Source organism: Notothenia rossii (assembly GCF_949606895.1).
Source record: "Notothenia rossii genome assembly, chromosome: 4".
NCBI lineage: Eukaryota > Metazoa > Chordata > Actinopteri > Perciformes > Nototheniidae > Notothenia > Notothenia rossii.
Window position 1 is genome coordinate 44258608 of NC_136902.1, and position 16335 is coordinate 44274942.

The 16335-nt window shown below is 42.2% G+C and overlaps 1 protein-coding gene across 2 annotated transcripts in view; it reads left to right on the forward strand.

Moving 5' to 3' along the window:
- The window catches only part of LOC307037889 (immunoglobulin superfamily member 21-like), a 166295-nt gene that overhangs the window by 79693 nt on the left and 70267 nt on the right, over nucleotides 1-16335 (forward strand). For both annotated transcript variants that reach the window (XM_079679088.1, XM_079679089.1), the window contains exon 2: nucleotides 3924-4036. In XM_079679088.1, coding sequence (XP_079535214.1) covers nucleotides 3924-4036 — 113 coding nt within the window. The remainder of the gene's footprint in view (nucleotides 1-3923; nucleotides 4037-16335) is intronic.

Sequence of the window (16335 nt, forward strand, 5' to 3'; positions counted from 1 at the left end):
AAAAAATTGCAAATGTATTTGGGAACCTATCCATGTGAACATATTTAGGAGGTGGACCCTCAAATCCTCTAGGGGGGTCCAGGGGCATGCTTCCCTGGTAAGATTTTCTTTTTAAATTTTGGAGTTCAAAGCATCAATCTGGTGCATTTTGAGGGGAAAATAAAGAGAGATCTATGGAAACACCCAAATGAAACAGAACTGTATACATTTAAATAATCATAAAATCATAAGCACAGAGACAGCTCTGGTTAAAGTCACAAATGACATTCTAATAGCCTCTGACAAGGGACTTGTCTCTATTCTTGTCTTGCTCGATCTTAGTGCTGCATTTGATACTATCGACCATGATATCCTATTGCAAAGACTAGAGCACTTAGTTGGCATACAGGGAACTGCTTTAGGCTGGTTTAGGTCCTATCTATCTGAACGCTCTCAGTTTGTACGTGTCAACGATGAATCTTCCATGCAAACCAAAGTTAGCCATGGAGTGCCACAGGGCTCAGTGCTTGGACCTATTTTGTTCACCCTATATATGCTTCCGTTAGGCAATATTATAAGGAATCATTCTGTAAACTTTCATTGTTATGCGGATGATACTCAACTATATTTATCAATCAAGCCTGATGAAATTAATCATCTAAATAAAATTCAAGACTGCCTCAAGGACTTAAAAACGTTGATGACCTTACATTTTTTGATGTTAAACACGACCAAAACTGAAGTTATTGTACTTGGCCCGAAGAATCTACGAAACAAATTATATAAAGATATATTAACTATGGATGGCATTAATTTGGCCTCCAGTGAGACTGTAAGGAATCTTGGTGTTATATTTGATCAGGATTTATCCTTTAACACCCACATAAAATCAATTTCAAGGACCGCCTACTTCCATCTACGTAACATTGCAAAAATCAGGCATATCTTGCCTCAAAACGATGCAGAGAAACTAGTCCATGCATTTGTTACTTCAAGGCTGGATTATTGTAACTCCTTATTATCAGGGTGTACCAAGAAGTCAGTCAAGTCGCTTCAGCTGATTCAAAATGCTGCAGCTCGTGTACTAACCAGAGTTAGGAAAAGGGACCACATTACTCCTGTTCTGGCTGCCTTACACTGGCTCCCTATAGAACACAGGATAGAATTTAAAATTCTTCTTCTCGCCTACAAAGCCCTTAATGGGCAGGCGCCTTCTTACCTTAAAGAACTCATTATACCCTATTGTCCTACTAGGGCATTGCGTTCCAAGAATGCAGGGTTGTTGGTTGTTCCTAGAGTCTCTAAAAGTACAATGGGAGCCAGAGCCTTTTCTTATCAAGCTCCACTTTTGTGGAATCAGCTACCAGTTTGTGTTCGGACGGCAGACACCCTATCCGTTTTTAAGAGTGCGCTTAAGACCTTCCTTTTTGATAAAGCTTATAGTTAGGGCTGATTAGATTCAGTCCCTAGTTTTGCTGATATAGGCTTAGTTTGTCGGGGGACATCTTACTTATTCCTTCTCTCTGCCTATACCTGTGTACTCTCATGTTCCGATTAACCCAGCTTCCCCAAATTTCTTTCTTTTTGGTGTCTATATACGCCGGGATCCGGAGTCATGGATGATCCTGCGGTCCTGTGTCATGGATTGCGAGTCCTGGATCTTGAGTCGTGGCTGTGGTCCTGGATCATAAGTCCTGGATGGATATACTCGTGGATTCATCATCCTATTATACACACATGCATTTCCAAACATTTGGACTACCTATGTTGCAAATGTATTATCTTTTCAATTTATACACGGCATCTATTGCACGTCTGTCCGTCCTGGGAGAGGGATCCCTCCTGTGTTGCTCTCCGTGAGGTTTCTCCCATTTTTCCCTTTAAACTGTGGGTTTTCTCTGGAAGTTTTTCCTTGTACGATGTGAGGGTCTAAGGACAGAGGGTGTCGTATTGTCATACTGATATTCTGTACAAACTATGAAGTCCACTGAGACAAATGTAACATTTGTGATATTGGGCTATATAAATAAACATTGATTGATTGATTGATTGATAAAAACATGGCCATAACCAATACATACCGTATCCAATATTTTTAAAAAAAATTGAAAGTTGTTTATTTATTTATTTTTGGTTCATTTATAGTTTTGAGTGTGTCTGGGCTCCTGAACCAGCCTCTCACCCTCCTCGTCTCCCCCCTGCTCCTCTTGGCAGCAGCAAAGACAAGTTTTAGCTCTCAACAAGTTTTTAAAGTTTATCTTTCACCTATTTAATTTTTCTTTTGTTTTTATTCATGCATATTTTTGATCCGCTCTATCGAAATCACTCGGAAGTCGCAACGGCTCATTTCCAAATAAACGTGGATTTGCGTAAAAAAATAGTTTTTTGGGGTTCGGGTGTTTTGTTTGATTTTAAATAAACAAAGTCTTGGCTTTCAGAATATGAAACTTTTATTTCCAAAATGAAACGATAAATACATTTTTGAAGCTTGTAAAGGGAAGATGACAGCTCTCACTCGCCACTCTGCTGTTCCTCAGCGCAGCTCCCCCTCCCTCCGGCTGAAATTAAGAATGTACGGCGTATAGTAATCATAGATAACACGGCACGGCAGGGTCTTTTACAGTTTATTTTAATCTGATTTCAAATAAACAAAGTCTTGGCTTTCAGAATATTAAACTTGTTTCGGCACATTTAGATGATAAATACAACTTTGAAGCTTCTAACAGCATAATTACAAGCGGAGAACGTAGTAACTTAACGTCACAGCAGGCATAACAACAGCCGGTGTTTCTCGTGAGTGTTTTCCCCGGGAAACAAAAACAATACGCACAAACGCAAAATTACACAAGCACACACACACACACACGTATACACACACGATCGATGGATTCCAGAGAAGAGGAAACTTAAAAGGCCTTTTTCTCAAAATGATGACTCGGTGACAGTCATTATATAATGTGACATATTTTGCTTAATATTTGGAGTACAACACAAATCCTGATATCATTAAAAGGTAGGAATCTCCTCTTTCCAACAGTGTATATAACTCAAAATGTGTCTTCGGGTCAATGCGACTGATTTCGATGGAGCAGGTCACATTTTACTAATCACTCTCCCCTCATATGGAAATATGTGACCAAACAGTTTGAGACCAACTGAGATAACTTAGACTAAGTTAACTATCTAAACACTCAGAGAGTCCTTTACCTCACCTGAGCTGGAGTTATCTATGTCAGTCTGACAGGAGAGGACTCTCCTTCCACCTTGTTGTTGAAACAGCTCCTTATATCTTTTAGAGCAGTTAGCTAACCAGATGCTAACAACAAAAATACAAGTAACCGGTGCGCGCTCTCTCTCTCGCTCGCTTGTGCCACACATACATACACACTCCCGAGCTTGAATGACACACAGAGACCAATGGAGGGCTTTGATTTAAGATCGGTATGGAAGTGGCCATGTCTGCAGGCCACATCATGTAGACAGATAGTTACCATGTGTGAGGCAAACCGGAGCGTAGCGTTGCGTTCACAATTCATAAAACAAACAAAAATAATTGCCAGGCCAGCAGGCCACTTAACAGGCCAGGCCATCGGGAAACCTCCCGAACCACTTCTACACTGTAGCTACTGTGATACTACTGAGATACAACTGAGATCAGACCAGCCCAGTTTCTTCCTACTGCAATCTATATTGTTCATTTGCCTCACATATTTATCCTATTTGTATGTAATTATGTTGAGTAACACACCCCTTAGGTCTTTCCTGGACAGAATAAACGTTATAACCAGTAACTAAAATTGTTTCCTTTAGCCGTCTCACTATTTTATGCATCAAAAACAACAAGCTGTTCAGTGTTTTATACAAAGCTTCATCATAATATGTTCATTGTTCATGTTCATGATGTGATAATAACAATAAAATAATGCTCTTTTTTCTCTTTTCAGGTTATTTAAATGTTTCCATTGCACCATGTCCTCCTGTGGTAATCGGAGACACAGTCACACTAAAGTGCAACTTCCAAACAGACGGCAACCTCAGAGAGATTGTGTGGTTTCGGGTGAGCACACAGGTGATTTCAAATAATGTGTGTGCACGAATGACTTATACATGCTCCAAAAAAAAAAAATGTAAACGTATATGCCTCCTGTTGTTATAAAGAACAGGAATCGCAAATGTAACAAGTAGAGATGGGTGAGTCCTAATTCATCCGGATCATTAACCCGGATCCTAGTAATGACCTGGGAGTGACGAGTCTCCCCTCTCCATTAACCCGAGTTCTTTGAGTCCTACACCTGGTGACGTACAAATTTAAACCATTTCATTTTTCATTTCATTTTTATTTGTCCCGCTCATGGTACGCAAAACCAAATGTACAATAATTGCCACAAAACATGACTCTACAATTGAGCGAAAAGGAGCAGGGAGAAGAATAAAATCTTATGTGACCTGCCCCTTTCTAAAAAAAATAAAATAAATACAAATAGATGGTCTGCCCTTCATAATAACAGAAATAGTAGTAGTAGTATCTTAGGATACTAAGAGAAACACACAAAAAAAAAAATTATTTCCCACTTGACGGTTAACGGAAAGAAACAAAACAACACCAAAACATCACATGTATAAGGAAAAGAAAAGTGCAACACCCTCATCTGAGTCCTACTGGAGAAAAGGTGGAAAGCGACGCATGATGATAATAATAACAATAACAACAATAACAATAGCAATGGGACCCGCAAATACAGAAGAGACATCACATCAAAGACATCAAAAACATGAAGGACCAGAGTACATAGACTTATTCACATTCTGCTTCATACATCTTTCTTAATTTATACAACTTCTTTAACCGAAAAATACAAATACAATTCTTTAGATCCTTTTGTTGAGAATTCCACAATTGTACACCAACCACCAAAATACACATTTGTTTAAGAGTAGTCCTTGCATATGGATCCTTAAAATTTAATTTCCTTCTGTGGTCTTCCTTGTCTGATCCAAAAACAAACAACTGTTGTAAATATGCTGGTAACATTCTGCTTTTTGCCCTGTGCATTACTGATAATGTCTGCAGCTCAGCTATGTCTTTGAGTTTCAAGAGTCCTGACTTAAAAAACAGTCTGTTGGTGTGTTCTCTTGAGTCAGCTTTATGAATTATTCGTACTGCCCTTTTCTGTAATATTGACAATGGCTTTATGTTGCTCATATACGTGTTGCCCCACACTTCTATACAATAAATGAAAAATGGCAAAATTAGTGAACAGTACAACATCCTCAATGCCAAATACTTTGCCTTGTTTAGAAAGAAATATTCCTAGACACTTTCGTTTTAACATGTGCTATGTGTGATTTCCATGTCAGGTTTTCATCCAGCGTCACACCTAAGAATCGACATTCAGAAACCCTTTCAATAAAAACTCCATCAATGGACAGTGAAATGTTTTCATCTTTTTTTCTATTAGCAAAAACCATAAACTTCGTTTTATTCACATTTAGGGTTAACTTATTTTCATCAAACCATCTTTTAAGTTTGACCATTTCATGTCCAATACACTTTGCTAAAATGTTTAAATCATCTCCTGAACAAAATAAATGTGTGTCGTCTGCAAACAACACAGATTGCAATAATGTTGACGTTTCACATATTTCATTGATGTACAAAATAAAAAGTTTAGGCCCTAAAACCGAGCCCTGCGGGACACCACATTCTATGTTCATACACTCGGATGTACTACCAGCAAATTCTACATATTGTTGTCTGTTATCTAAATACATTTTTAAGCAATTTAGAACTACTCCTCTCACTCCGTATCTATGTAATTTCAAAATTAATAGGTAATGTTCTATGGTGTCAAATGCCTTTTTTAAGTCAATAAATACACCTATTGTGTATTTCTTTCTTTCTATAGCTGTTGTAATTTCTTCTGTTATTTTCATTAAAGCTAAAGCTGTAGATCGTTTTTACCTAAATCCATACTGACTCACTCAATAACTCATTTTTTTCAATAAAATTATCAAATCTTTGGAAAAATTATTTCTCAAGGACCTTTGAAAATTGTGAAAGCAAGGACATTGGTCTGTAGTTGGTAAATTGGCTTTTGTCCCCTGTTTTAAAAAAAAGTGGGATAACTTTAGCTATTTTCATGCTATCTGGAAAAATACCTGTCTGAAATGAAAGATTAAAGATGTAGCTTAGAGGTTTAATTATGCAGTCAATAGTCGTTTTCACTATGTTCATGTCGATCCCATCACTATCTGTCAAAGTCTTATTTTTGCATTTGTCTACAATGGATCTAATTTCAATTGCGTTTATCTCTCCCAGAAACATTGACTGCAACACTTTACTTCCCCCTATTCTGCCATCCTCTTTTTGCCCATCGTGCTGTTTTGGAATAGTCTTTGCAAGATTAGGTCCGACATTTACAAAAAAATAGTTAAATTCATGTACCACTTCATTAATGTTTTTTACAACCTTATTTTTGTCATCAATGAAGTGACTGGGCAGGCCAGTGGATACAGATTTATTTATATCATTTAAGATTTTCCATGTGCCCTTGATATCATTTTTCTTTTCTTTTAACATATTATTATAATATTCTCTTTTTGCTTGTCTCATTATAACTGTCAACTTATTTTTATATGCCTTGTATTGCTTTTCAATTGCCTTTGTCCTACATTTTATGAAGTCTTTATAAAGGTTATTTTTCTTCTTGCAAGCATTTTGTAAGCCCTTGGTTATCCAAGCCTTTTGATGATAAGTACCTTTATGTGTACGGAGTACAGCGGGACAATGTTTGTCATACAGTGATATGTAGATTTTTAGGAAGGACTCATATGCAGCATTTACATCTTCTACATAAACCCCTCTCCACTCTTCCTTTAAGAGGTCACTCCTAAATGTGTCTTTTGCTTCAGCAGTCCTTACCCTGACATATCTACTGCGAGTCTCTTCCTTCTTTTTCTTTAATTGCCAATCATATGCTACAAATACAGGTAAATGGTCGCTTATGTAATTTATTATTAGCCCACTCTTAGAACTGTTTTCCATGACATTTGTAAAGATATTGTCGATCAATGTTGCACAAGTTGATGTTATTCTACTGGGCTTAGTGATTAGGGGATAAAGCCCCCTGCTGTACAATGCATCCAGGAAATCAGAAGTTGTTTTGTGTTTAGATACATTTAGGAGGTCGATGTTAAAATCCCCACAAATAATACATGTTTTATTTTTATTTAGGCCATCCATTAATACTCCTAAACTATCTTTAAAAAGCTCTACATTTGATCCTGGTGCTCTATATGCACAAGTCACAACAACATTTCTCTTCCTTTCCATTTCAATTTCTATAGTTATGCATTCCATTAAATCATCAGTCACAATTGACATTTTTTCAACCAGTGTGCATTTTAGGACGCTGTCCACATAAAGAGCCACACCCCCTCCTCTCTTATTGGTTCTGTTGATATGGTGTAGCACTTAACCCTCAATTTGGAAATCAGTGACTTCGTCTTTATTTAACCAAGTCTCCGATATGGCAATTACTTTGAATTTACTTTGAAATGTATGTAGGTGTTCAGTGATCTTATTAAAGTTTGAAAACAGACTCCTGCAGTTGAAATGTATTAAAGAAAATGTATTTTCAAGTCCAACATTGTCATTAAATTGATCATCGGTATAATATTTACACGAGTCACTTATATGATTAAACACATGATTCTCTGAATCTACATCATAATCAAAATTGTGCATGTTATACTCTGTGTTGTCAAATCTGGAAAAGATTCCGAGTGGCTCAGTCATTTATGTGTTGATATTATTTTCCATGTACGTCTGCAAGGAGTTAACTCCCTCCACACATACCTGTTCATTCCTTTGCTCTTTCATGCCGATCAAGCGAGTCAATTAATGTCTTTACGTCCGACATCAGCTCACATCCTGGGGTTCTCCGGTTCCTGGAGCGGTGTGTCTGCCATCCTGAAGCCTGAAGAGTAGACTCCAAGTCCGGTTCTCCTGCTGGACACTCCATGTTGACACCATACTCCAGTAGACCCTGTGCCGCATCTTGTGGGTTGTTAAACACCCTGACTTTTCCGTTTTTCTCAAATAATTTCAGTTTATCAAGGAACAGAATGCGGGATTTGATGTTTCTTTCCTGGAGCTGCTTCCTTACTTGTCTGTATTTTACGCGCTCCTTGAACACTTGGGTGGTGAAGTCCTCATCAAAGAAAATCCTGAAATCTTTCACCCTAATGTCCTTCAATCAGGAGAGACTGTTTTGAGTAATGCATATTTATTGCACGGATGAACAAATGAATGTAATGGTAATTTTGGCGATTTAGGCCCCGTTGTGCAGGAAGTATCATTCGGGAGGGTAGAACCGATCCGATGAAATCCCCCGGGGTCTAGACACTGGTGGTGGTGAATGGATAGTTGGGGTCGGTCTGAAGAGGAGTGGTTTAGCTTGAACCTGGATTCAGAGGGACGGGAGGAGAAAGGGGGTGGAGGAGGGTTGTCTCGAGTCACCTGAAATGACAGCTGTCAGAGGGGGAAAGAGCAGATTAAAAAGGTTTGACAGAGCGCTATGATAGGCTCTTGGAAATAGAGCGAAGTGATTGGCTAGACTGAAGAGTGACGCCCCCTGTCACTTATTGAGAGGAGAGAGAGTAATAACGTATACGTTAATGAGAAAGACGGTCTTCCTGGTTGAACTTACGCTAAGCTTCATTTCAATCAGGAGAGACTGTTTTGAGTGATGCATATTTATTGCACGGATGAACAAATGAATGTAATGGTAATTTTGGCGATTTAGGCCCTGTTGTGCAGGAAGTATCATTCGGGAGGGTAGAACCGATGAAACCCCCCAAAACGAAATAGTATCAAGCAATGAAATGTACAGGTTTCTTACCATGTGGGCTGGATGCAGAGATCTATGGGAAATGATGAGAGTTATACAGGGGGAGACACATGAATGTATAAGACGCTGAGGAGCATAAAATGCACATAGGTGTTTTATAGGGGAAAGGAGACTCGATGTGCATGACATGGGATGCACCAGGGTTTTAACGGGGAAGAAGACTCGATGTGCATGACATGGGATGCACCGGGGTTTTTAACGGGGAAGGTGACTCGGCGTGCATGACATGGGATGCTACGGGGTTTTTAACAGGGAAGGAGACTCGACGTGCATGGCATGGGATGCACCAGGGTTTTAACGGGGAAGGAGACTCGACGTGCATGACATGGGATGTACCGGGGGTTTAAAAGGGAAGGAGATGATGACATGAATAGAATTGAAATGCACATGGTTTTGAGCATGGGTAACGAGACATGAAATGTCACGCATGTTATGAACAGACAGTGATATGATGAGTGATATTAAAACACCGCCACCAGTTATATGCATATTTACCCAATTAAGGCTTGAGAGATTTAAGGATTGCCAGAATGGATTTGATGTTGGGGCAGATGTAGGATGTGAAGGCCGCGGAGGAACACCGCCCGAGTCTTTGCAGGGATGAGGATGATATGCCTTGATTAGCCGGTGAAGTAGCTGCGCCTATTCTAAAAGAGTGCCCTGAATAAAATTGGGGTGATAATCCACTTTTGATGACTACTTGCTTTAAATAGTAATTGAACCGGGATTGTGACAGGGGAATATTCCCTGAAATTAGAAATAATGGTGAGAGGGGGCTAGAGGAAGATCTGAAGCGCAGGTAATTGATCATAGATTTGTGGGGGCAAGACGGGGAATCGATGCAAGCCGCAATGACGGAGCAAGCGCCTCCACACTTGGAGTGCTTAAGGCTTAGGCTGTAGTGACTGGCGTAGAAAGACAAGTCTGAAAAACAAATGTCTCGGTGGGGGTCGAACGAGAGGGAAGCTGTGGAGAATTCGCCGGGCCTGAGGAAAGCGTAAAAAGCTAAAAGAAATAGTGCATTGAGTAGTGAGTCTATATATGGAGAAAATATCCCTTCTCTAAGTTTAGAAAGCATGAGGCGCAGAATGTAAAGGGTAATGGGTCGTCTGCGGTCTGGAGCAGGAGAGGAAGCTTTAGTTAGTCATTTGAGAATGAGCTTGACTGCCTGGTTAGAGAATAAACTAGGAAAACTGGGATCATAGCAGTGAACATTGAACTGAGCCCCGGCTACCAAGCCCCGAATGTATTGGGGTTTAAGGTGCCGGTCGGTGAAGCAGTAGCTCATGAAGGCACACACGGTGTGGATGAGAACGGGTTTGAGGGGAATGCCTAGCGAAAAGCAAAATAAGGCGAAGGTTCTCCAGGCGAAATCATACGTTTTGAGAGTGGAAGCGGCGAAGCCATTCCTCATGAATGACCTGGCGGACTCGAGATGCCTAACTAAGGGGCTCGTGCTTAGAAGAAGGAGAGGAGATGGAGAGGGGGAATCCCGACTGGTTGCAGCCTGGCTTCTGGGCAGAGGTTCCGGGACGTCTGAAAGTGAAAGCGAGAGAGGGAGTCAGCGATAACGTTGAGGTGGCCGGGAACGTGACGGGCTGAGATTATGAAGTTGTGGGTGATGGAGGACCACGTGATGCTTCTCATGAATGGCATAATATCGGGGCATGGAGAGCGCGCTTTATTAATGATCCCGACTACTGCTTGGTTATGGCATAGCACTGATATGCATTTCCGGAGCCAGAGGTGGCCCCACACGTAGCAAGCTACTGCGATTGGGTAGATCTCGTGCAGGGCGGAGGATGTGGCATGATTAGAGAAGGAGAGGGGCCAGGGACCTGCAAACCACTCTCCCTGAAAGAAACCCCCAAAACCAGCGGTTGGGGGCGGCATCCGTGAAAAGCCTCATTGAGTCTGAGGAGTGCACTATGTCATTGTAGAAGAAAGTGACGCCGTTCCATTGGTCGAGCAGAAGGGACCAGAAGTGCAGGTCTGAGCGGCATCCTTCGTCTAGAGAGACATGATTATGGAGGTTTTTAACAGCTGATGCTGCGTCCAGGAGGCGGGAGATGAATGAGCGTCCCTGTGGGATGACTCGCATAGCGAAATTGAGGTGCCCGAGAAGGGAGAGCAGCTGCTGTTTAGTGATGATGTGTTGTGCGCAATAGGACTTGGTGATGTCGCGTATGTGCTGCAGTTTGTTATTTGGGAGAGACGCTTTCATCTCTATGGAGTTGAGAGTGATGCCCAGGAACTGCAGACTTGTGTCGGGGCCTATGGTTTTCTCCTGGGATAGGGGGAGGCCTAGCTCCTGGAAACTGTTTTTCAATTTAAGCAATGAAGTGCCTGAGTTGTCCCGTGGGGGGTCTATGAGAAGGAAATCATCCACCAGGTGAAGGACGGATGGGATTCTGACAGTGTTCAGCAGGATCCAGCAGAGTGCCTCAGAGAAGGAATTGAAGATGCATGGGCTGCTCCTGCACCCGAAAGTGAGGCGGACGGCGAAGTAGAGCTTGGACTCCCACCTGATGCCGAACATGTTCCACTGGGAAGGATGAATGGGAATGATTTTGAAAGCTTCGGTGATGTCTGCTTTGGAGAGCCAGGCTCCTTGGCCTGCAAATTTAATGAGCTTAATTGTCGACCGAGGCGTAGTGAAGGGAGAATGGTTCTGAGGGGATGAGGCTATTGACGCTGGCAAAAGGGCTGGAGCGGGGTGCAGACAGATCATAAATTAGCCTTTTCTTCTCTGAGTACTTGCGGGTGGCTACTCCTATTGGGCTAGTGCAAAACACTGAGAATGGGGATGAGTGAAAAGGGCCGAAGATATACCCTTTGCTGAGTTCTTTCTCTATGAGCTGAGAAACAACAGCGGGTTGTTTAATGGCAGACTGTACGTTTTTTGCAACGAAAGTCACGGTGGGGGAAGAGAGGACGTCTACCCTGAAGCCTTGGGAAAGCCCCGAGAGTGGATAGTCTACAAACACGGGATCTGGGTGAGTAGAAAGGACGGATGCTAAATGTGTAATGTTAATGTTAGTGGAGGGGTGGATGTTCAGAAGGTTTTCCCGCCAGGAGGTTTCTGAAGCAGGGCAGGGATCTTGGGACGGCCGCTGCGCCTGGGGCACACGGACCTCGGATGCGAGTCCTTTCAGAAGCTGACGGCCTTGTCTGTCGTGCGGGGCTTGAAATGCAGATGGGGCCTGGAACGCAGAAGGGGCTTTAAAGCCGGAGAGAGGCACTGAAGGGCAGAAGGGGGAGAGGTGGCCCGGGGTCCCGCAGCTGCTGCATGAGATGACTTGGTGGCCGCCTGTAGTCATCACAAGCAGCTCGGTGTCCAGCATGGACCAGTCCAGGCGGATGTTTGAGTGAGCTATGTGAAGGGCGGCTTTGCTTGAAAAGCCCTTATGGTAAGCATAGAACAGACTTTTCCCGTATTTAAGATTGAGATCGCCTATCAGACCCAGAGAGGCGTCTAATTCTTTCCTCCTTTCCGGGTAGACTGAGCATATAACTTCTCGGTATATGCCGAAAGCAACCAGAAACTGCCCTATAGAAAGGTCTCTGTTGAGACGGGGGTGATGTTTCCTCCGGTGTCAATGGATTTGTTGCACTCAGGGGAAGGCAGGATGAGGCTAACCAGGTTAAAGCGGCTTGGGGGATGTAAGTCCTACCTGTGGGAGGGGCTGGGATGGCAGAAGCCAGAGAATGAGGGGAGGCATCGGTGTGTGGGACAGAGAGGGCCTGACCCGGCGTGAACCCTGGCAGCGCCATGGCAGAAAGTACGGCCCTGGTAGTTGCTGAAGTGGAGGCTACAGCTGAAACACTTTCCAGGGACTGGAGGCGAGTGTCGATTCTCTGCATGGAGCTGGCCAGGGATTGCAGGGTATTGGCCAAGCTGTTATCCATGTAGGGCTGATTGAATGTGTTTACGGCCTGGTCAGCGATTGGGCGAGGCTGGGAAGAAGTTGTCTTCTTTGGCGGAGGAGCAGATGGGGGCGTCGACTTCCTTGATCTTTTACCCCCGCGCCCGCGCCCTGGTCTGTCAAAGGGGCCGGCTGGAGCTGCTGCCATGGGCTGGGGAGCGACGAATTGGACTTGATCCGAGAGCTCGCGAAGCTGGGAGAGAGGGAGACCTGGGGCTGGAGAGATGCCCTGCTGCTGTAGTTGGGAGGTGAGGAGATCTGCCTCTGTTCGTGAGGCGCTGTGGGCAAGCATGCGGCTGCTCATGCGCCGTTGGTTTGAGGAAGTAGAAGCTGCCGAGTCAGTCGGCACGTCGGGGCCGGGATCGGGATCGGGATCGTCCTGGAAGAGATCATTCTCAGAGAAGTCCGAACTGGACATGTTGAGGATATCTTAGAGTGCTATACTGCAGGTTTTGTTTGCGACTACCGTTTGTGTTGAGTCACCTGAAATGACAGCTGTCAGAGGGGGAAAGAGAAGATTAAAAAGGTTTGACAGAGCGCTATGATAGGCTCTTGGAAATAGAGCGAAGTGATTGGTTAGACTGAAGAGTGACGCCCCCTGTCACTTATTGAGAGGAGAGAGAGTAATAACGTATACGTGAATGAGAAAGACGGTCTTCCTGGTTGAACTTGCGCTAAGCTTCATTTCTTTGCCCAGACGGCTTGTAGCACCCTTTGCCTCACATTGTAGTTTTGGAAGCGGACTATTATTGATCGGGGACGGTCGCTGTGCCCAGTGAGATGCCCCGTTGCCCGGTGCGCTCTATCAATGGGAATTTCGCCGCTCACATCCAGTTACTCGCGTATTAAGTTTTCCACAAAGTCCATCATGCTATTTACCTCACATTTTTCGGGCACTGAATAAATCCTCAGGTTGTTCCGTCGCTCCCGGCCTTCAAGTTCCTCACATTTATTTTCAAGTTGCTTTTGCATGCGTAAACTGTGAAGGAGTACTTTTTTCATATCGATTTCACGGTCTTCATTTTCTGCGATTCTTAATTCTGCTGCATCCGCTCTTATTTTCAGCTCTCCGAAGCCTTCTCTCAAGTCATTTATTTCCTCCTTCAATACTCCAAAATTCCCAGCAGTTTCCATGCGGAATTCTCTGATTTCTTTTAATATTTCAGAGAGGCCTTCCCCTCCCTCCTCAGGTATATTTGCCTCCGGCGGATTCATTGTGCCGGCCTGTTTCTGTTTTTCGTTCTGGCTGAAACGTGTTGACATTTCCCTTTCCTTTTTCTTTACCTTCTGTAAGAAAAAAAGTATTTGCGCAGTCAACCCGCCCTTTTGTTACACTCTCAGTTCCCGGATTCCTACAAAATAACTCAATTGTTTGCAGCGTGTTTTTCACCTCCGCACCAGCTAGGCAGCCATCTTCCTATATGAAGATATAGTTCATCCGGATCATTAACCCGGATCCTAGTAATGACCTGGGAGTGACGAGTCTCCCCTCTCCATTAACCCGAGTCCTTTGAGTCCTACACCCGGTGACGTACAAATTAAAACCATAAATTGCTTCACTCGCTTCTCTCCTTATACAACCTGTTCTCACCAGAATGCGTGACTCCACCACGACTCCTTAACACCGCATTGCGTGGTGGAGTCACAAACTTTGCTACATTTACGTGTCTGCACCACTTAAACAACGCTAATGTAAAGTGAATGAGGCTCCTTTGTCGTGGTGCACAGACGCATTTCTACAACGTCCTGCAGTGAGCTTTGTATTCTATAAAACGCTTTTAAAATCTACTTTATAGCTTGTAGTAACTCACGGGAGGCTTATTTTATTTTATTTGTATTCATAATCATTTGTATTTTTCGTCAGAATGTATTATGGCAACCCTGTCTCCGAAAATTACGTTCCCACAGAACTAAACTGCATTCTCAATTACGTTTAGCTAGAAACTCATTTTCTCCCACGTTACGTTCGTTATGAACGTATCTCAAATACGTTTATTTTCTACATATCTTCTAGAAACATATTTTCTCCCACGTTACGTTTCTCATGAACGTATCTTAAATATGTATCTTAAATACGTTTATTTTCTACATATCTTTGCCATTTATTGTCTTGCTTATAATGATGATAATAGTCATTTATAAATATCATTTTAGAGCACACATTTGAAATCAGTAGGCAAGGCTGTAATTTCGCCAGCTGTTACTCTATAATAGTTTTAGTCTTAACATGCCAAAAAGCTGCTGTTTCGTTTATTGCACGTCAAACATTAAAACAAATCCAGAGTTACGTGTTTCTGTACTTCCTCTAAGAAGAAAGGACAGTAACAGAAGATCTCTTTGACGCCAGATGTGGTGTTGTTAATGCGATATGATATCCGAAAAAAAATTCAGTTAAGGATGGCTGAAGACACTACACTACCCATAATCCCCAGCTATAGTTTGGGACTACAGTCCCGTTGACAAACCCCGTGACTAATCTTCAAGCTCTGGGATTGGATGTTAGAGTGGCAGTGTGCCAAGGTTACGCCGAGCGTCAAGCTCTTTGAAATGGAACGAAACCACAGCAGACTATTCAAAACGGGACTCGAACGCCCCCCCAGAACTACACATGCTGGCTATTGTGTTTCACAACATGTTCTCTATGGCACGTCTCTACTGGGAATTGTAGTTTTAAAAGACGTTTTTGTTTTTCACAAAATTAAAAGTTGACTGTATTAAACTGTGTACAGCCCTGGAGGTTTAGGCGATAGGAAACACATTGGTGTGTACACATTTAAAACATGTAATTACTTTTTTTTTTGAGACCAACTTTTTATTGTTTTTTTTTTTTTTTGCCTTCATAAAAGGGACTTATACAGATACAAATTATATAAACAATATAGACAATACAAAAAGAAAAAGAAAAGACAAAGGAAAAAAAAAATAGGGAATCCCTTTCCCATAGCTCTGAGATTAGTAGGTCATGGAAGGATGATATCCATTGCTTAATAAATAAAGTATGTGGGGGTTTCCATCGTATTACTATTATTTTTTGGGCTGCTGTTAGACCAGCGAAAAGCACCCTTTTCTGATGTTTATGTAGGTCAAGAGAAGAATCATCATTCAACAATACAATATTTGGGAGACAGGGTATGTGAACTCCAATAATCTCAGATACAATGTCAATAACCTGTTTCCAGAACGTTCTTACTGCAGTACATTCATAAACCATGTGTACATATGTGCCAATAGTCTTTTGGTTACAGATAAGGCATATGGGTCTTGGAATCATCCTTAATTGACAGCATTTTCTGGTTGACAGGTAATATCTGTGTATCATTTTATACTGTATCAATAGGTGATTATGGTTACGCGATGTTAAGGAGATATTATTCCATATTCTCTTCCAATCAATAGTCTGCGTATCATTTTTTAGATCTGCGTTCCATACTGCAGAGATGCCAATATATCCGGTTAATTTATCTTGCAGTTGTTTATATATATAGGAAGTAGTGCCGCTGACACTGTTTGGACTTAAT